The following is a 23171-nucleotide window of genomic DNA, read 5'->3' as shown; positions in this document are numbered from 1 at the left end:
GAAGATGAAATGATATGAGATGACGACATTTTGCTGGCTTTTTTTGTGCCTGAACCGTTGTGTGAGGTCAGAGAGGTCACAGCTGAGCAATCGCTCTCAGAGAACAAGCTGCCTCATTCATTCAAAGCCATTGTTTAAACAAGACAATAACATTCCTCAAATCTCATTCAGATTCCACCATGAAAAACCCTTTCAGAATAAGAAATGAGGGTTTCTCAAGAACATACGACACTTGAGGACCGTTGAAGAAGACACAAGAGGCAGAACAGTAGCACAAAGAGCCGTGTGTCCATCCCGAGACATGCCACAATAACACAGTACTACAGTTTGTACAAGAAGCCAAAGTCATGTGACTGGAGTCATGTGACGCGTGATGGCATGTTGCCACAGGACAGTATGCTAATAACACTGACTGACCTGAGGTGTGGTGTCACTGAACTGGATTAGGCCCTGAAACTGGATTTGCTGGTTAGGAAGTGTAAGGATTACCTGTCATTAGACCAATGAAAGCAGCAGGGTCACTATCGGATGAGTCCACATGTAAACCAAAGCACTCGTGACACACACGCTCACACCAGAGGGAGATTTACTGGAGTCGGCACACACTTGTGCTATTGCTCGTGCTATTGCTCCAAGTAAGAGGCAAAACAAAGATTTGAGAGAGTCTTAAAGAGCTTTTTATTTTGTTCAATATTTTTACATACACATATATATATACACTGCCATGCAAAAGTTTTGGATTGGTAAGATCTGTAATGTTTTTAAAAGAAGTCTTGTATGCTCACCAAGGCTGCATTTATTTGATTAATCAAAGAATCCTGGAAAAATAACTGTTTTCAACATTGATAATAATCATACATTTCCTGAGCATCAAATCATCATATTATACTGATTTCTGAAGGATCATGTGACACTGAAGACTGGAGTAATGATGCTGAAAATTCAGCTTTGATCACAGGAACAAATGTCATTTGAAAATATATTAAAATAGAAAACAGTTATTTTAAATTGTAATAATATTTGACTATACTGTTTTTTTGTTGTTGTTTTTTTTTGTGTGGTATTTTTAATTAAATAATGCAGCCTTGGTGAGCAGAAGAGACTTATTTTAAAAACATAAAAAATCGTACCAATCCCAAACTTTTGAACGGCAATATACTGTATATACACATGTATATAAAAATGCACACACATACAGTATAGCATATATACACATTCATACATACATATATACATACATGCCTACAAGGGGCCGCACAAGCCAAAATTCATTCTTCTACTGTCACACACATACATTCCCCTTTCACATACATATTTCTACTGTCACACACATACATACATTTCTACTCTCACATACACATACATTCTCCTTTCACATACATACATTTCTATAGGCACACACACACACATACATTCTCCTTATATATGTATATATATATATGCCGTGGTGCACTCATGAATGCGTGTTGGAAATTTGCTCACTTTAATAACTCCGTAAACTCAAACGCTTTATGAGCCAAGCTTAAACAACAAGCCCAAAAACGCTTTAGCCTAATAAGTGGACATGACAACACTGAAAGAGTGGTTCTGTGAAAATTGTTGAGTTCACTCCCTGAACTCAACTTAGGGGACTCACTCCCACTCCCTAAACTCAACTTAAGGGACTCACTCCCACTCCCTAAACTCAACTTAAGGGACTCACTTCCAATTCCTAAACTCAACTTAGGGGACTCACTCCCACTCCCTAAACTCAACTTAAGGGACTCACTTCCAATTCCTAAACTCAACTTAGGGGACTCACTCCCACTCCCTAAACTCAACTTAACCCTTGTGCATCCTTGAGGACATTTTTGTCCTTTTCAGTTTTGTTTTTTTGATCACTTTGCCTGTGTTAATGCTAACTGCATAAAATTTGGCACAGGTGTGTATTTTTATTGGAATTTTACTATTTCATCACCATTTCCTTTAAAAAATCTATTTTGCACTAGTTACACAAAAAACTTCCTCTCAGCGCCTTTTGGACAAAAATGTCCCCATTGAATCCCATTAAAACTGCATTTTTTAATCCCTGTGCCGTTTAACTATAAAATGATGCAATCTTTTTTAATAGGCTTTCATTCTGTTGGCAAGGCTTCAAAATTGACATTTTTACCATTTTTTATCAGATGGTGCCATTTTTTCAGGTTAGGCCTATAAAGCAAATACTCGCTTTATTCCTGTTTTCTGCTTCGGCATATTATAGAGCCAACTGGATAAATTATGTTACGATAATTGTGTGGGTTTGTTGGTATGGATGTCTAAGTGTGGTTTGTATGTGTGTAATAAAATAAAAAGTGTGTTTGTGTGCTTGTAATATTTGAGAGAGAAAAACTCAATTGCAAATCGAAAATCCAATCACTGTGTTCACCAGTGGAGTTTTGCTGGCATCCAATGGGGAAAGTCTGGTACTGCGCCCAAACAAAATCTTACTGAAAGCTCATTTTTTGAGATATCATCCTCAAATTCGGAACACAACCTGTTTAGATTTATGGCTTTGAATTTATATCAGTTTTAGAGTTCCAAATGTTTTATAAAATATATTTTTTATATAAAATATTGATTATAATGTTCATAAATATTTTTCATAAACTTAAACTTCTATAACATTTTTTTGGTTGCACTTTTTTCAATTTTTTCACTTCAACAACAATCCGCCAAGGGTCATCTTTAAAATGAGACCAAACTTAAGTATTTGCTCCCAAGCATAACATTTTTATGAGAGTTTTTTGACTTGGACATTTTTGTCCCTTTTGGACCTATGTGAAAGTTTTTTTTTTTTTTTTATGTTAACTGCATTAAATTTTGGCACAGGTGTCTATTTTTATTGTAATTGTACTATTTCACCCCCATTTCATTTGAAAAAAAAAATGTTGCACCAGTTATACAAAATACTTGTATATATTTTATATAAAATATTAATTTTAATGTTTATAAATATTTTTCATAAACTTAAACTTCTATAAAAAAAAATGGTTGCACGTTTTTCACTTTTTTCACTTCAACAACAATCTGCAAAGGGTCTTCTTTAAAATGAGACCAAACTTAAGTTTTTGCTCCCAAGCATAACATTTTTATGAGAGTTTTTTGACATGGACATTTTTGTCCCTTTTGGACCTATGATTAAGTTTTTGTTTTTTGTTACTGTTAACTGCATGAATTTTGAGCTATTATAGAGCCAACTGGATAAATTATGCAATGATAATTGTGTGGGTGTGTTGGTATGGATGTCAGAGTGTGGTTGGTATGTGTGTTATATAAAAAAAAATGTGTTTGTGTGTTTGTAGTATCGATAGAGAAAAACTCAACTGCAAATAACAAAGCCAATCACTGTGTGACCAGAGGAGTTTTGCTGGGATCCAATGGGGAAAGTTTGGTACTGCGCCCAAACAAAATCTTACTGAAAGCTCATTTTTTGAGATATCAACCTCAAATTTGGAACACAACTTATTTAGATTTATGGCTTTGATTTTCTAGCCGTTTTAGAGTTCAACTTGTTTGTAGCCACATTGGCTATGAATCATGGCTCATTGAATCAGAACATAAACGCACATTCCTTCTTGCTGTCCCACTCTGAACCCCCGAAGGTAAATCAGTTGCTTTGGCTCCAGCTAGTCGGCCAATTGACTTTTACGACACTAATTTCACCTCAGAGACATTCCGAACCCCCCTTTCCCCTCTCTGGACCACAGAGAGATAACGAAACTTGAAACTTTCTACACACACACAAACACACACAAACATCCCTTTGTGTTTAAATTAGGATAGAATATACTTTAATTTATGTACAATTACATTAGGCATGTGTGATTTAGTTTGGCTTTATAATAGAGGTGTGGTTTTGAAATGTATTCTTTAATCAATAGTGTTTTAGTAAGAGAATGTTCAACAATATTCTCTGGCAATTGCCTTCCCCCCACTTTGCTGTTTTATTGCCTAAAGGAATGTCCAGCAACAAAGATTTTAGGAGTGGAGCAGTGTTAATCTTTAACCCTACTTAAATCCTACATTTTCTATATGTATAACCATTGAAGAAATATGTAAACCTGAATGTAATTTCTCTTTTCCACGATTGTTCTTCTCTGTGATGGGTTGTTGTATTCTTGTAAACCTTAAAGGAATAATGTTTCAGATGTGCACCGTTGCAATCATAGATATGCCATGTGGATCTTTTTAAAAAGTCTAATTTTCATTCCCACTGGTAAATGCACATCACATTTTAGGTTAGTCTTATTCTCAGTTTGTTAATCGAACTTTTAATACTTATCTTACAGAGTAAGAAGGTACTTCTAGGCCGTAGCTTTTAAACATACCAAATTTGGTCTTGAATTAAACCTCCATATACCCGTAGGAAAGATATGGATACCAAATTATGATAAAATGCATTTTACTGCAGTTATAATTGTTTAACGTAGAAATGGCATGATCCTAAGACTGCCATAAAACATGCAAATCAAACTCATAGTGAGACAAAGAACTTTTCTCCCGCCTGGAATTTCGCATTCCAATTGGCTCAAGCCCCAGGGAGGAGTGAAATTCCTGTGCCCTAGAAAAGCGGTTACACTCTGCGTTCTGCTGAGTTGAGTCCGGTATTTTCTTTCGTCTTGTTTGTTCCTGCTTGTTCGAACCCTCCTCATCAGGGAGACCATCAATGGCTCCCGTTTAGGGGGCTTTATATTTTATTTTCTTTAAGTCTTTTAGTTTTGTTTCGTCTTCGAACTTCAGCCGACAACTTCAACTCAAAGTGAACCTTTAAACTGCGCGCCCCGAAGATACGAGGAAACACGCCCCGCTCTTAAAGGAGCTCTTCTTCAGCAAATACAAAGAGAACCATGTGCATGCAAGTATCGATTATTGAATTGAACTTACAATGTGATTTCTTTGTTGTCTCTTACGGGTTACTGTCTGTGATTTTTGCCATGCTGAGATCATCTCGGTGATCTCTCTCGTCCTGAAACTTTAGTTTCACTTTCTCCCTTCCTCTCCCTCTCTCATCTGTTATCCGTTTAGTCTTGTATTTTGTTTACGTGTCCTGTACATACATTTACTCGTGTAAATTGTAGAACTTGTATTCCTTAGTTCGATGTAGTATTAGTCCAATTATTAAATTCCATATGCCCTTGACTGACTCTGATTTAATTGCCCATGTTACTTAGTCCCTGAAATGTTCGATCTTAGCTATATGCTTTACCTTGGTAGGCTACGATTTAAGTAACCTAATTTTAGTCTACAAACACAGAGAGTGTCTTTTCAAGGCCTGGAAAAGATACTCTTTCTCGTGTTTGTAAGAAGGATAATTTTCCTTGAGAGTTAATTTAATCTTACGTACAATCTGTTCGCTGGACAAACAGATTGTTTGATAACTAAATTAATTCCATTAAAGTTATCCCATAACTTCGAGCTGAAATAAGAACAATTGATGTATTAATGACGAACCATAACCCGTTATGGTAATCGTTCATATATCAATCTAGTTCAGCTGCGATAAATTAATGTAACTGTAACATACAAAATATTAATCATATTCATGATTAATTATTAAAATTCCCTATAGATCATTTGAGCTAATATTAATATTAATGTACGACCCATTGTTTTTACATGTTTTGGTGGAGAACGCGACGCATTTCAAACTTTGTTTATGGGCAATATTCAGTTTCAGTCTGTTTATATGGTTATTAATAATTTTTGCGCATTATGAAATTATGAATTTGAGAGTTAAGTCGCTAACGCGAACTCACTCCTAACTGTCCAAGGCAAAAAGCCGAAGTCAGTAGACCTAACGTTACATATTAACAAATTGCTAAAATATGCCTAGACGATTTTAGCACTGTTAAATGCTACGTACACTGCAGTATTTAGTATTACAAATGTCCTGTTAAGAGATGAAGAAATATCTCTGCAGTTGATACATTTCTAATATTTGTTTTAAATCGCTGTGAACGAAAAATTCTCACGTGCGTACTACCGGTATTAATAAATATGTTTTCTAAGCGAGATTCCTTATTAAACATAGGCCTTGCATGCATGCAATATCGTTATTGAATTCGTGGTTAGTCCAGTGATATTCAACAAAACGGTAAAACTCCTGGTTAACATTGACCTAGCTAATCAATCGAAAACCTAAATACACAAATCAAGTGCTATTTTGATAAATGTGTAATATGGGAGTCTAGCAACAGACGGAAAATTCCTGTTGCCCACATTTGAGTATTTGCGGTGAAGAAACCCCGCATACTTTCCTGTGCAGTATTAATAGCACCAAAAGGTCCGCCGAGACCTCTGTCCTATTTGTGAGTGTTGCAGAAATCAGCGCGTGACGCGAGCTGAAAAGCTCTTAGCGTTTGAATCACATTGAAGTTGTGTAATTCCATTTACTAAACGCCAGAGGGCGTAAGTGTTTAGCAGCCTCAAATTACCCCTTTTGCCCCCTGATTTCCGCCTGCATGAGCGCAACAATGCCATCTCGTGGCCAGTTATCAGATAACGCTCTCTTTACGGCTGAATTCATTTCCCTGTGAATTAATGTTTAAACTCTAAATAACTATTCGCATTTATAGCCTTGCTCGTGCGTTTATTATTTTGTGTTAGACAATTTTCCTGCTTTTGGACTGATACATTTACTCTGAGTTTGGTTCAAACAAGATTTGGATTAAAACTCAGATTAAATCTCAGCCATTCCCTTAGAGGAAACAACGGCACCTAGTGGCCGCCACCCGCGAGGTCGGTTCACTCAGCTCTCTTTCCTCTCTTTTCAAATCCTTTCGTGAATTGTTTACTTCTACTTTTCTCTTTTGGTTATCTTAATAAATTATTGATGAGACTTCACTGTTAACATTAATTTTTATGGGATATTATTCTGAGTTCTCCGTTTCTTTACATGCTCATTTAAATTTGATTTGAACTAGTTTGAATTTTAAATTTAAATTGAGTTGTGTATTCACCCACTGATATCCACTTGGAGGAAACAGCACCATCGTGTGGCCTTGTTGATACTAAGTCGGCATCACTATTTTCCTCCTTTCACTTTTATATCGGCTTTCTCTCCTGATTATTTTTATAAATAGGACTGATACTTTAGTGTATCTGGATTATTATAAGATATTCTGATTTTTACATTTCCTTACATGCTTATTTTAAATATTAATTTAAACAAGTTTTGAATTTTTGATTTGAATTAAGTTTTCTGTTTGCCAGGTTAAGCACAGAGAGGGAGCACGCCCCCTTGTGGTGAAAACCAGCTACTGCGGCCTGTTTCTTCTCCCGTGTTTCAATCCTGTCCCTTTCTATTTTTATTTTTAAATTTTTATTTTTTTATTCTATTATTTTATTTCTACTGTTATTCTTTTCCTTCTCTCTTTTGGGTTAGGTCATTTTGATAAGTAACATTATCATAACTTCCTATTGTTTTATCATTATTTAGTAAAACCTTTGACTCTCCTTTCTACATACATAACTACTCAATTGGTTTTAAACAAGCAAGCCTTAATTCACTTTAAGTTTCCCTTGTTCATCCTTCTGTGTATTTATTGTAGTACTCCCTTTGTGATCTGACAGCCATCTCTGCTTGGTCTCCGGCAAGCGAGCTCACCTGTCCGACGCTACCTGACACTGGCCGTGTGTCTCGGACTCTTCCGAATCTCGTACCTCCGGTTGTGGCACGCCACCCCGACATCAGCAATTTGGCCCGCCAAAAGGTTAAGTCAACGTCAGCGACACACAAGGCAATTTTGAGACAATCACTCGAACTGGGGTCTGCTGAAAGGACCACTCCGAAAGGAGAGTTCCGAGGAAAACTCAATCTTTCCGTGCCGTCTGATGATTGACACCTTGGCGTTGCCACTTTGTGTTTAAAGTCGCAAGTGGTTTGAGTGGGCACACCGTGGTACCGAGAGACGAGGTTGCCCGGGAGCACTGCGGTCAAGTGTTGGAGAACTGTCGGAGAGGTTGACCGAGCCACTGGTTTCCACCTGAGTGGCCTCAATTCACATCAGGTAAACTAAATGTGATAAAACCCATTCTCTTAGTATAAGCCCCAGAATATTAGATATTCCCCCGGATATATTTTAAGTGTTTTGACCCACCTTTCCTCTCCAAGCCATACCATCTTCGTAGGTTTCCTACCCCCCAAAAGCCCCCACTCACCTGGTGGCCTATCTTAAACCCTAACAGTGGTAATAGCTTAGGTCTCTTTATCCTCTTGAACACGTACTGTGTTACTATTCTGTTTATTTAATTTCAGACCTAGTCATCACTAGTGTTTTGTTTACCTTAGTCTTTTCTATCCCTTGTTCTGTTGTGATTTGTTTCTTTCATTTCACTTAGAGACAGTAACCTATGAGAGCCACCAAGGAAGCTAGATAATAGGGCGACAAACCAAGCAGCCGGTGTCATCACGTGACCCGCGAGGCTACTGCCTGTCAAATCTCTAGTTCGGGTCCTTCGACCCAAGTCAATTGGCTCCGCTAACTGTCTAACTGTGCATCAGTTAGCCCAAAATTCTCATAAACGGCATAGCCCGTATGAGTATAGCTCTTTAACCTTAGAACGAACTTGCATTGGTCTCTTTATGTGTGTGCTGTGCTTCTCTCGCCTACAGTGAAGCCAATATGTCCCGTGCATCCAGTCCCGCGGTCCGTCGGGAGCACTTAGCGACATGGCTGGAAGCGACAACGAGCACCTTCCTGCCCAAGGAAGCCAGTGACCTGCAGCATCTGAACCAAACGCAGCTGGACACTGAGCTGGACCAGCTGATGGCACAGGATCCTAGCCAGAGTTACACCCACAAAGAACTCGCCAGGATCACCGGGACCCTAGCTCACCTCCTCGTCGCCCAGGCACGGCTCAGCGAACGGAGCAACATCGACCTGGAGCAGAAAGCAGCAGCGCTACAGCTTCAAGTGAAGGAGGCCCGGAAAGACCAGGCTCGAACCCAGAGTCGTCTAGATCAGCTCCTCCTCGAGACCCAGAACCAGCGTGAGAAAGAGGACGCCACAGATCCAGAGCTACAGAAAGAAGTAGAAAGAATTCAAAATGCCCTGCAAGATCTGCGCCTCGACACAGACCAAAGAGAACAGTTGGAGAGAGAAACCAGAAAAGAACTCAACGAAAAACTCCAACAAAGTGACGCTCTCCTACATAGAGCCGAGACTGAACTAAAAGAAACAGACGCAAAAGCCAGGGCCTGCGAAAAACACTTGCAAACTGCCCGAGCTAAAATCTGTGAGCTTACTCTGCAGAGAGACAAGCTCCAAGATGAACTTGACACTGTTCATGCAGAACTGAGACATTCTTACAGACTGCAGAGTGGCTGGAACGGAGAAACACACATCACAGAGTTTCTCCCGCCCAGCCACCCCAACCCTTTCAGCCCAGAACCCAAAACTGAAAAGGGAGATGTAAGCCCACGGCTCAAGACATCACCAGCCAGCTTTCAAGAACACCTGTCAGCAGCAAAAGGGGGAGGACCCCTTCAGACAAGCCCCGACAGAGAGTGGAACCACTCTCGACACGACACTGGTAAGCTCAAGCCTGAGCGCACATCAGATAACCACACTGCAGCCACGTCTGAAACAGCAGAGATCCTAAGGGTGCTGAAAGAGCTTCTTCACCAGAAACGTCGCAAGAAAGACAAGAAGGACGAGCCAGACATCTTATGCCTAAGCATAAGTACTGAAACCAAACCGTCTGACCGCCATCTGACTGAGCCAAGCACCCCGAACACTGCTTGTCATCCACAGACCACAGAGCTAACTGTCACATCACAAGGTGACAGCATCACCAAAGCTCCACAGCTGACAGCTGCACACCCTGAACGAGACGACACACCTCCTCACACCAGGTACCAAAATACCAAGGTACCAGAAAACGCTGTTCTGTCTAACTGCCTCCACAGCAAGCTACACGAGACCGGTCCTAACCACCCAACGACCGTCACACCTGCCATGCCAACATTCCTGGGCAACCTAATCAAAAAGGGGGTGGCCCAAAAACTCTACCTGAACATCACGTTGGAAGAGGAAGTGAGCATGGAAGCCCTGATAGACACAGGATCGGACATTACGGTGATCTCAAATCAACTGTTCCAAAGACTCCAATTTAAAGCTAAGAGACAAGACCGAACTCTTACACCTCAAACTTGTGAACTGAACGTACAGTCATACAGTCAACATGACATCCGGCTCGAACAGGTAGCCCACATTCACCTGACGATTGGTCCTTTGAGTCTAGTCCATCCCGTGTTCATCTCAAAAATGGACACTTTTCCGTTCCTCATCGGCAGAGACCTTCTAGATCGTTTTGAACCGTTACTGGACTTGAAACAGCTCAAAGTCTGGGCTCAAGTACGAGAACTTTGCCCCCTCCAGTCACAGCCAGACGGTCAGGTCACAAAGGTCACAGAGTTCATGGGAACTCCCACAGCCAGCCAGCAAGACACAGACTCAGCACCAACTGAAGGTTCGAATCCGCTACCCTGCACCTTACAGCCCACCAAAGACTTTGACACTTGCTGCCTCAATGTCATGACTGACCTGCAGCGACATGACCTCATTCAAGCCAGTGCCAAGCCTGGTGCATTAAACATCAAGCTGTGGTCACTTTCAACCCACCCACCCACCCTAGAGGTTGAAAAGCTTACACACAGCATAAGAACTTTACATGCTCAACTGCCTACCTCAGAGCCGCTTACGCTGGCTCCGCTGTTTGCAAAGACAACCATAACTGACATGCGGGCTTCTGACATCCACATAAAGACTTTAAATGCCCACCTCTCAAAACCCTACAACCACCCTCGCATGCCGTCTGACCTCACTGACAACCAGTGCCTCAGACCACTGCATAACACAACGCACATGCTGCGCGTACAGAACAACATTATGAGTTGTGCACCGATTGACATCACAATGCCAAGGCTTGTACTGCCACGACGCACAAAGGGGGATAAACTGCTAATGTTCATCTATAACGCATCATGTGCTGCACAACGCAACACCAGAGACACTGACGAGACACTGAAGCAAGCGACAAGCCGACAGCAAGATATGGCAAAACATGGGCCAAGGCGAACTAAACCCAGTCGCCGCCCACAAAGTAAAAAGACTGCCCTGTCCAATCAAAGACAACCCTTGCTGGCTTCTTCCTCCCCTTTCTCTCTCTCTCTCCCTGTTGTCTGTGCCAGGTTGCTGCTGTGGTTCGCCATGCTGTACTGTCTGCCAACCAGAGGACAGCTGCCACCGAGAGAACGACCGAGACCACAGATCACGGACGGCAAGACCTACCCCCAGCAAGTGCATGTTCGACTCATCCAGCCCCGCCCGGTCTACAGAGCACACCACCCCAGCTCCGTAGCCCAATACATCTGGACAAGTGTCCGACGGACAGAGGACTCCCTCTCTCACGCCGAGGCCAAGGTCGAACACATGTTCAACCAACTTGAGAAAGTGACTGTTGCACAATCGGGACTCCTAAGCACCAACCACCACTCCAGCCAGTTCCTGGGAGCGTTGCTCGGAACCGGAGCTGCCGTCAGAACTCTGTTTAACATTGGCGTGTCCAGTGTAAATGCAGCGAACCAGACCGCAAACTCCATGAAGCCGCAGTTTACTGTCTTACAGAGTGACTTTGTCCAGACTCAGCTGGTTACAGTGCCAACGACAGACATGCTGTGGGAGGTTAGCTCCTCCAATGACAGCATAGCCACAGGTGTAATCCCACCATACCTGATACTAAGCCTGATGCTAACTGTGCTGGTTTCCGCCATCAACATGCCAGCTGACTTTCTACAAAAACACCTGGCCTACTCTCTGGGTAGCGCCATCTCACTCTGCTTCGATCCCGAGCAGAGAGAAGTGGGCCTTCTCCTAAATCCGCCTATCATCGAGTCAAGCCAAGTCTACAGACTTACAGGCATTTGCAAGGTCAGATTTTGGGAAAACAACACCCACCTCAAGATAAGCCCTCCAGACGTGGTGGCCTACCACGATGGCGACACACAACGGTACTCAGCTCCAAACCTACACCTGTGTACTATGACCAAAGACATTTGTTATCTCTGCCTTAGCAAACCCTTACTCAGAGACAACGCTGAAGAAATCTGCGGGTTGCACCCCCTGGTCAGCAAAGTCACCCACACACAAGCAGAGATAGCAGGTGAAAGGTGGCGTGCTAACGCACCTGTGCACACCGCCACTGTCACTCACGACCAGCATGACACAACCAGCCGTGTCAACATGCTCAACCAGAAAATGGGACTTCAAGTACTGAAAGGTGTCATCCTACACCTTGATGGCCTGACATGGTACCAGCTTCCCAGCAAAGAGTACCAGACAGCACTGAAACTACCATCCTCCAAAAACTTCAACGTCACCTTGAATCCAGGACTGGAACTCCGTAGTGAGAAAAGGGGGTCCCAACTCATGGACATTGCTCCTGCCAACAAAGCCCTCCGAGCACCGGCTCGACGGCCCGTTCTGAACACTTCATCTGCGGTCCGAGGCTGGAACGCCGCCGACATTGGGCTGTGCACCTTTGCAGGTTTCAGACGGAATCCCCAGAAAGGTGGTGTCAAGTCAGAGACCACGCCGAACCTCATCGAGCTGAATCCTCAGCTCCAAGCACCACCTGCCTTCCTACCGTCATGATCCACCTGCTACACGACTGTCATGATTCACCTGCCATGTGACCATTGTGATGATTGTCGTCCGACGATGTCCACACGGACTTCACCGGACGAAAAGGGGGAATGTAGCCACATTGGCTATGAATCATGGCTCATTGAATCAGAACATAAACGCACATTCCTTCTTGCTGTCCCACTCTGAACCCCCGAAGGTAAATCAGTTGCTTTGGCTCCAGCTAGTCGGCCAATTGACTTTTACGACACTAATTTCACCTCAGAGACATTCCGAACCCCCCTTTCCCCTCTCTGGACCACAGAGAGATAACGAAACTTGAAACTTTCTACACACACACAAACACACACAAACATCCCTTTGTGTTTAAATTAGGATAGAATATACTTTAATTTATGTACAATTACATTAGGCATGTGTGATTTAGTTTGGCTTTATAATAGAGGTGTGGTTTTGAAATGTATTCTTTAATCAATAGTGTTTTAGTAAGAGAATGTTCAACAATATTCTCTGGCAATTGCCTTCCCCCCACTTTGCTGTTTTATTGCCTAAAGGAATGTCCAGCAACAAAGATTTTAGGAGTGGAGCAGTGTTAATCTTTAACCCTACTTAAATCCTACATTTTCTATATGTATAACCATTGAAGAAATATGTAAACCTGAATGTAATTTCTCTTTTCCACGATTGTTCTTCTCTGTGATGGGTTGTTGTATTCTTGTAAACCTTAAAGGAATAATGTTTCAGATGTGCACCGTTGCAATCATAGATATGCCATGTGGATCTTTTTAAAAAGTCTAATTTTCATTCCCACTGGTAAATGCACATCACATTTTAGGTTAGTCTTATTCTCAGTTTGTTAATCGAACTTTTAATACTTATCTTACAGAGTAAGAAGGTACTTCTAGGCCGTAGCTTTTAAACATACCAAATTTGGTCTTGAATTAAACCTCCATATACCCGTAGGAAAGATATGGATACCAAATTATGATAAAATGCATTTTACTGCAGTTATAATTGTTTAACGTAGAAATGGCATGATCCTAAGACTGCCATAAAACATGCAAATCAAACTCATAGTGAGACAAAGAACTTTTCTCCCGCCTGGAATTTCGCATTCCAATTGGCTCAAGCCCCAGGGAGGAGTGAAATTCCTGTGCCCTAGAAAAGCGGTTACACTCTGCGTTCTGCTGAGTTGAGTCCGGTATTTTCTTTCGTCTTGTTTGTTCCTGCTTGTTCGAACCCTCCTCATCAGGGAGACCATCAATGGCTCCCGTTTAGGGGGCTTTATATTTTATTTTCTTTAAGTCTTTTAGTTTTGTTTCGTCTTCGAACTTCAGCCGACAACTTCAACTCAAAGTGAACCTTTAAACTGCGCGCCCCGAAGATACGAGGAAACACGCCCCGCTCTTAAAGGAGCTCTTCTTCAGCAAATACAAAGAGAACCATGTGCATGCAAGTATCGATTATTGAATTGAACTTACAATGTGATTTCTTTGTTGTCTCTTACGGGTTACTGTCTGTGATTTTTGCCATGCTGAGATCATCTCGGTGATCTCTCTCGTCCTGAAACTTTAGTTTCACTTTCTCCCTTCCTCTCCCTCTCTCATCTGTTATCCGTTTAGTCTTGTATTTTGTTTACGTGTCCTGTACATACATTTACTCGTGTAAATTGTAGAACTTGTATTCCTTAGTTCGATGTAGTATTAGTCCAATTATTAAATTCCATATGCCCTTGACTGACTCTGATTTAATTGCCCATGTTACTTAGTCCCTGAAATGTTCGATCTTAGCTATATGCTTTACCTTGGTAGGCTACGATTTAAGTAACCTAATTTTAGTCTACAAACACAGAGAGTGTCTTTTCAAGGCCTGGAAAAGATACTCTTTCTCGTGTTTGTAAGAAGGATAATTTTCCTTGAGAGTTAATTTAATCTTACGTACAATCTGTTCGCTGGACAAACAGATTGTTTGATAACTAAATTAATTCCATTAAAGTTATCCCATAACTTCGAGCTGAAATAAGAACAATTGATGTATTAATGACGAACCATAACCCGTTATGGTAATCGTTCATATATCAATCTAGTTCAGCTGCGATAAATTAATGTAACTGTAACATACAAAATATTAATCATATTCATGATTAATTATTAAAATTCCCTATAGATCATTTGAGCTAATATTAATATTAATGTACGACCCATTGTTTTTACATGTTTCATAAAATATATATTTTATATAAAATAATATTCATAAATAATTTTCATAAACTTAAACCTATATAACTTTTTTTTGGATTTACTTATAAAAAAAATTTAACTTCAGCAATAATCTGCCAAGGGTATTCTTTAAAATGATACCAAAGTTAAGTCTGTGCTCCCAAGCTTCAACTTTTTATGACCGTTTTTTGACATGGACATTTTTGTCCTCTTTGGACCTATGAGTAACTTTTTTAAATTGATGCACAAGGGTTAAGGGACTCACTCCCACTCCCTAAACTCAACTTAGGGGACTCACTCCCACTCCCTAAACTCAACTTAGGGGACTCACTTCCAATTCCTAAACTCAACTTAGGGGACTCACTCCCACTCCCTAAACTCAACTTAGGGGACTCACTTCCAATTCCTAAACTCAACTTAAGGGACTCACTCCCACTCCCTAAACTCAACTTAGGGGACTCACTTCAATTCCTAAACTCAACTTAGGGAACTCACTCCCTCTCACTAAACTCAACTTAGGGGACTCACTCCCACTCCCTAAACTCAACTTAGGGGACTTACTTCCAATTCCTAAACTCAACTTAGGGGCTCACTCCCACTCCCTAAACTCAACTTAAGGGACTCACTTCCAATTCCTAAACTCAACTTAGGGGACTCACTCCCACTCCCTAAACTCAACTTAGGGGACTCACTTCAATTCCTAAACTCAACTTAGGGGACTCACTCCCTCTCACTAAACTCAACTTAAGGGACTCACTTCAATTCCTAAACTCAATTTAGGGGACTCACTCCCACTCCCTAAACTCAACTTAAGGGGACTCACTCCCACTCCCTAAACTCAACTTAGGGGACTCACTTCCAATTTTCCTAAACTCAACTTAAGGGACTCACTCCCACTCCCTAAACTCAACTTAGGGGACTCACTTCAATTCCTAAACTCAACTTAGGGGACTCACTCCCTCTCACTAAACTCAACTTAAGGGACTCACTTCAATTCCTAAACTCAATTTAGGGGACTCACTCCCACTCCCTAAACTCAACTTAAGGGGACTCACTCCCACTCCCTAAACTCAACTTAGGGGACTCACTTCCAATTTTCCTAAACTCAACTTAAGGGACTCACTCCCACTCCCTAAACTCAACTTAGGGGACTCACTTCAATTCCTAAACTCAACTTAAGGGACTCACTCCCACTCACTAAACTCAACTTAGGGGACTCACTCCCACTCCCTAAACTCAACTTAAGGGACTCACTCCCACTCACTAAACTCAACTTAAGGGACTCACTCCCACTCACTAAACTCAACTTAGGGGACTCACTCCCACTCCCTAAACTCAACTTAAGGGACTCACTCCCACTCACTAAACTCAACTTAGGGGACTCACTCCCACTCACTAAACTCAACTTAGGGGACTCACTCCCACTCCCTAAACTCAACTTAGGGGACTCACTCCCACTCACTAAACTCAACTTAGGGGACTCACTCCCACTCACTAAACTCAACTTAAGGGACTCACTCCCACTCACTAAACTCAACTTAGGGGACTCACTTCAATTCCTAAACTCAACTTAGGGGACTCACTCCCACTCACTAAACTCAACTTAGGGGACTCACTCCCACTCCCTAAACTCAACTTAGGGGACTCACTTCAATTCCTAAACTCAACTTAAGGGACTCACTCCCACTCACTAAACTCAACTTAGGGGACTCACTCCCACTCCCTAAACTCAACTTAAGGGACTCACTCCCACTCACTAAACTCAACTTAGGGGACTCACTCCCACTCCCTAAACTCAACTTAAGGGACTCACTCCCACTCACTAAACTCAACTTAGGGGACTCACTCCCACTCACTAAACTCAACTTAGGGGACTCACTCCCACTCCCTAAACTCAACTTAGGGGACTCACTCCCACTCACTAAACTCAACTTAGGGGACTCACTCCCACTCACTAAACTCAACTTAAGGGACTCACTCCCACTCACTAAACTCAACTTAGGGGACTCACTTCAATTCCTAAACTCAACTTAGGGGACTCACTCCCACTCACTAAACTCAACTTAGGGGACTCACTCCCACTCCCTAAACTCAACTTAGAGCAGTCATTCCCAAAGGCGGGGTCCCGACCCACAAGTGGGTCGCGGGAGATTTTGTATGGGTCGCCAAGTCGAGCACTATTTTTCAGTGTGCTATAAACGCGTTCTCATCCTAGGGCGTCATATACTGACGCTTTTGACATTTCGTCCACATGCAACGCACATGGCACCCTTTAGCGTCAATATGAGACGCACAGGTTATGGTTAGGGTTAGACCGCTAGGAGGCGCCTTCTGGCCCATATCTATCTGCGTCTCATATTGACGCTAAAGGGTGCCATGTGGTTGCATGTGGACGAAATGTCAAAAGCGTCAATATATGACGCCTTGGGACTTTGTCTCATTAAGTATAAATTGTGTACACTGTAATGATGAGAATATGAAAACAATGAGATGCCCTGTCAACTCTTCCTTTCTCATTTCACCTCTGCATTTTACTTATTGTCAACAACAGGTAAAAAAAAAAAAAAGTGCTTTGTCAAATATCTGTATCTCTTTTAAATAGTTAAGTGGAAGCTTAACTGACCTTAAAAATGGTCATACATATTTTGTTAATGCATAAATTCTCTTCGTGATATATGAACTATATGGGCCTAATGTTTATTGGGTCACAAGGATTTATCGACTTTAAAATGTGGGTCCCCAGAAAAAAAGTTTGGGAAACACTGACTTAGAGGACTCACTCTCACATTTAAATGAGGTTGTCACTCCTGAAACTTTACAGTGCCTGTCCTCTGCACTTCTTTAACTGTTTGGTTTGGTTTAACTACCAATTCAGACCTCAGAAGATTTCAGCGGATAGTCAGGACTGTTGAGAGAATCATCGGTACACCCCATCCCACACTCCAAGAACTAGAGTTGTCAAAAAGTACAGACTTTGGTACCAAGTTGGCACTGAAAATTAAAAAAATGTGCCGCTTTGAGCGCTGATGAACAGAATCATAAACATCTCTGATTGCGGGGTGTTGCAACTTTATTTGTGGGAGCTTCCTCTGTTTCTCTGACTGAAAATATATTTGTAGCCTACAAGTAGAGGGTGTTAAAGCTCATCAGGTCGTATTTCTGGTGGCATATTTGTAGAAATTATCATTCTTTCTAAATGTGGTGTAAATATCTCCTGTAACTACCAAATAAACAGAAACAGACACGAATGAATAAATAAGTCTGTCCTCTTTCTTTTTTTAAATAGACCTAACGATAAGCCAATTTATTTCATTTTGTGCAATTTTGACAAATTAATTCATTATGATCAATGTATCACTTTTTAATGTAAACCTATGGTAAAACATCGATTCTTGGGTTTTAAATATTCATGTAAACAACACAAATGCCAGCAAATGGTCGCTTTTATCATGTTGGTTTTGCGATCTCACTAGTTTCCAGTGATTTCTTTCTGATTAGTTTTCTGATAAAACTTCCATTTGTTGGTGAAATGATGGGTTAGTGTGACGTTGTTCCAGAGAGGCGTGTTTTAGTGAAGAGCTGTTGAGCTTCTGGCCCGACTGTGGAAACGCAGTGTGTTTTGGGCCCGAGGCTTTTAGCCCGGCACGGCCCGTGGCTCGCACTGGCCCGACAGTGGAAACGCGGCTAATGTCACTCTTCACCGAACACAGAAACACACGGGAGTGTTTGAAAGCAGGACCAGACAATGCCAAAAACACAATGGCCAATCAGAGGTTTATGATTCTGCTCAACAGCGATCAAAGAATCACATTTTTAAAATTTCAGTAAAATTTTTGACAACTCTACCAAAAACTGTAAGAACTCATCCAGCGGGAGGAAAAAGGCTGATTGTGATTCTGCACTGTAAGCTTCTGTCACCAAGACAAATTCCTTATGTGTGTAAGAATACTTTGCAATGAATCTAATTGTAGATTACATGCAAAGTCACAGTTATGGTAAGGGGCGGGACATTTCCCTAACATGCTCGAAGCGCTTGACCAATCACAACACACTGCTCCAGCCGACCAATCAGAGCACAGTGTGCTTTTCAGAAGGAGGGGCTTCATAGAGGCAGGAACTAAACCGAGCGTTACTGACAGACTGGGAAGAGAGGAGCCGCAACAGTGGAGAATATGGGTCAAATAATCAACCTGTTCTAGTAGAGGCCAAAAACAACATCAAGACTTTGAAAAAGGGCAGAATATGGCCTCTAATAATAAACCACCACAAAACTATTAACTAATAAATTATTACAGCACTGTGACATCACAGAAAATCTAAATAGGTTTCAAACAGGTGATGGATACTATTTTCTCTTTTCTCAATGTAAAGGAGCATGTGATACTAGATATTGTATCTGGCATGCACCTAATTTCTTATCACAGTTGTATTATAACACCATGATCTAACCTTAAAGGTTTCTAGTCATTCATGTATAACTAACAAAAAGAGCCTTGTTCAAGTAACATAAAAAAAAATCAAACAAGAAAAAAAAATAAAATAAAATAAAGTCAAGGTTCTGGGAAAAACCATCAAGGCCTTGTTCTAGTCATAAACAACAAAGTCCTTCAGTGAAGGTAGCCATTAAAAAGCAGCACACTGACATTTTAACCCAACGTAGGAGTACTTCAGCATTTCAGCTCAGAAATACCTGCAGGACGACCTTGAGCCGACACAAAAGACAAAACTCTTAATCCACTCACTTAAAAACGTCTTGTTATAAAAGTAATTAGCAAACGGTTAGCAATAAAAACATAACTTCCATTCTTGATACTGTTAAACATATTTGGTGAACATTGTGAGCCTGCTTGCAAAGTGGAGTCTAAATATAAAGTGTATGAGTAAACGAGCAACAGCAAGAGAAACTAGTTCCAAGTATATCAGAGCAGTTAGTAAGAATTTGCTGTAGGCAAACTGAGTGAACAGTTTCACCAACAGAGGCACAGAGAAGTGTGAGAGATGTTTTATAAGATAGTTTGTTATGCTGCCATCAAGTCCCTGTTTAAGTTGGGAGATCGTAATTAGGGTGTGATGAGCATTAAAGTTACTTAGGTTAAAAAGAAATGCACAGGTTGGGCAATTTTAAGCTTTTAACACTAGAACAGTGAAATGAAGGATTGGAAAAAGATTTACATTAGGTGTGTAGTTTATCATTCTCGTGCTGCCACAGAGAATGATGGGAAATGTAGTTATGTTACCTAAGCCTACTGGTTTTTCGTGAATAAGGCCCATTGACAGGGATGGCATACCTCTTTCGGTAAAGACGTCAGTCGATTCCTATCACAGTTGAAGTTGGACAGTTTCTTTAGTTTTCCAATACTTCTTGGCAAATTCTGAGAGACAAAAAAAACACAGACATTCTGTGAAAATGAAAATGACTTTACATCTACAGTCAGTGGGAAATGCTTACACTGCACAAAATGCTTTTCTTTCCTAGTATTTTTGTCTTGTTTCCAGTCCAAATATATCAAAATTATTAAATCAAGAAGCATTAACTAGATTAGTAAAATACCACCACCTATGATATATTTGGACTGGAAACAAGTAAGAAAAGCATTTTTTGCTCTGCGTATCACAGTTCTTCCCATCATTTAAAGTATTCACTTTAGTCAGCCACATATTCTTAACAAACTCAATTCATTTTCAATGGGACAAGGCGTCCCAAGCTTGTTCACCAGAATCCTTGTGAATCTCTTCATTGCTGCTGCTAGTCATTGATAATTCAGAGTTTATTGTATTCATAACCAATATAATGGTATTTGGCTTTTATCTGATCTAAATCAACAGAGGAAAATAAGACAGGCTACTTACGGTTGCTGATTTTACTCATTTTATTGTCAACGGGACATGATTAAAAAATGCTTAACGTGACTTAGTGTAAATTGTACATTTTTAAGAGTAATAACACATTAATCTGACTGACTTTTTTATTACTCTGATTTCCCTCTTGTTAACTGCTCAGAATGCAGAAGACGACTTTTATCTTTAGAATTGCGACTTTATATCTCACAATTCTGACTTTATAACTTGTAATTGCGCCTTTATATCACGCAATTCTGAGATAAAAAGTCGCAATTGCCTTTTTTATTTTTTATTCTGTAGCGGAAACAAGCTTCCATAAGGTCCCTACATATAAAATAAAATAAAATTAAAATGTAATAGTTAAAGTAAAATAAAATGTAATAGTTAAAGTAAAATAAAATGTAATAGTTAAAGTAAAAAACAATTGAATTAAAATAAACTTAAATATTAGAGGAGTAATACTTGAGACATTAATCTGACTTTTTTCCTCCTCTGATTGCACAGCTCAGAGTGCAGAAGAGATCAGGTCGAGGAGCGTAACTCACCACCAGCTGGTTCTCTGTCAGCACTAGTTCTGTCAGGCTTTCACAGTTACCGATGCTCTCCGGCAGTTGAAGTAATCGGTTCTGATCCGCTTTCAAAATCGATAGCCGTCTTAATTTTCCTAAGGGAAAACATATTTCACAGTATGAATACTGGTTAAAAAAAATCAATCATCACACATCACTATTGGAAGCTTGTTACAGCCACAGAATGACAGATAAATAATTGCGTCAGATAAAGTCAGAATTGCGTGATTAAAAACTAGCAATTGTGAGAAATAAACTGCATGTTTATATCTCACAATTCTGACTTTATAACTCGCAGTTGGGAGATACAAAGTCAGAGTGTGTGAACTGGAGCGAGTGTAGATGAGTGTGTGAACTGGTGCGAGTGTAGAGGAGTGTGTGAACTGGAGCGAGTGTAGAGGAGTGTGTGAACTGGAGCGAGTGTAGAGGAGTGTGTGAACTGGTGCGAGTGTAGCGGAGTGTGTGAACTGGAGCGAGTGTAGAGGAGTGTGTGAACTGGAGCGAGTGTAGAGGAGTGTGTGAACTGGAGCGAGTGTAGAGGAGTGTGTGAACTGGAGCGAGTGTAGAGGAGTGTGTGAACCGGAGCGAGTGTAGAGGAGTGTGTGAACTGGAGCGAGTGTAGAGGAGTGTGTGAACCGGAGCGAGTGTAGAGGAGTGTGTGAACTGGAGCGAGTGTAGAGGAGTGTGTGAACTGGAGCGAGTGTAGAGAAGTGTGTGAACCGGAGCGAGTGTAGAGGAGTGTGTGAACTGGAGCGAGTGTAGAGGAGTGTGTGAACCGGAGCGAGTGTAGAGGAGTGTGTGAACTGCAGCGAGTGTAGAGGAGTGTGTGAACTGGAGCGAGTGTAGAGGAGTGTGTGAACCGGAGCGAGTGTAGAGGAGTGTGTGAACTGGAGCGAGTGTAGAGGAGTGTGTGAACTGGAGCGAGTGTAGATGAGTGAACTGGAGCAAGTGTAGAGGAGTGTGTGAACTGGAGCGAGTGTAGAGGAGTGTGTGAACTGGAGCGAGTGTAGAGGAGTGTGTGAACCGGAGCGAGTGTAGAGGAGTGTGTGAACTGGAGCGAGTGTAGATGAGTGAACTGGAGCGAGTGTAGAGGAGTGTGTGAACTGGAGCGAGTGTAGAGGTGTGAACTGGAGCGAGTGTAGAGGAGTGTGTGAACTGGAGCGAGTGTAGAGAAGTGTGTGAACTGGAGCGAGTGTAGATGAGTGAACTGGAGCGAGTGTAGAGAAGTGTGTGAACTGGAGCGAGTGTAGAGAAGTGTGTGAACTGGAGCGAGTGTAGAGGTGTGAACTGGAGCGAGTGTAGATGAGTGAACTGGAGCGAGTGTAGATGAGTGAACTGGAGCGAGTGTAGATGAGTGAACTGGAGCGAGTGTAGAGGAGTGTGTGAACTGGAGCGAGTGTAGAGGAGTGTGTGAACTGGAGCGAGTGTAGAGGTGTGAACTGGAGCGAGTGTAGAGGTGTGAACTGGAGCGAGTGTAGAGGTGTGAACTGGAGCGAATGTAGATGAGTGAACTGGAGCGAGTGTAGAGGAGTGTGTGAACTGGAGCGAGTGTAGAGGTGTGAACCGGAGCGAGTGTAGAGGTGTGAACTGGAGCGAGTGTAGATGAGTGAACTGGAGCGAGTGTAGAGGTGTGAACTGGAGCGAGTGTAGAGGAGTGTGTGAACTGGAGCGAGTGTAGATGAGTGAACTGGAGCGAGTGTAGATGAGTGAAATGGAGCGAGTGTAGATGAGTGAACTGGAGCGAGTGTAGAGGAGTGTGTGAACTGGAGCGAGTGTAGAGGTGTGAACTGGAGCGAGTGTAGATGAGTGAACTGGAGCGAGTGTAGAGGAGTGTGTGAACCGGAGCGAGTGTAGAGGAGTGTGTGAACCGGAGC

The 23171-nt window shown here is 41.6% G+C and overlaps 1 protein-coding gene across 1 annotated transcript in view; it reads right to left on the bottom strand.

The window, feature by feature from the left end:
• Positions 1–23171, bottom strand: part of lrrc1 (leucine rich repeat containing 1) — an 82550-nt gene that overhangs the window by 11897 nt on the left and 47482 nt on the right. The window contains exons 9-10 of the mRNA XM_081350182.1: positions 21274–21392; positions 20176–20259 (exon numbers count right to left, since the gene is read on the bottom strand). Coding sequence (XP_081206308.1) covers positions 20176–20259; positions 21274–21392 — 203 coding nt within the window. The remainder of the gene's footprint in view (positions 1–20175; positions 20260–21273; positions 21393–23171) is intronic.

This window comes from Scardinius erythrophthalmus, assembly GCF_964197995.2.
Source record: "Scardinius erythrophthalmus genome assembly, chromosome: 21".
NCBI classification, from domain to species: domain Eukaryota; kingdom Metazoa; phylum Chordata; class Actinopteri; order Cypriniformes; family Leuciscidae; genus Scardinius; species Scardinius erythrophthalmus.
Note: the sequence above shows the minus strand (reverse complement) of the source record. Positions and strands in the feature narration are given on the sequence as shown.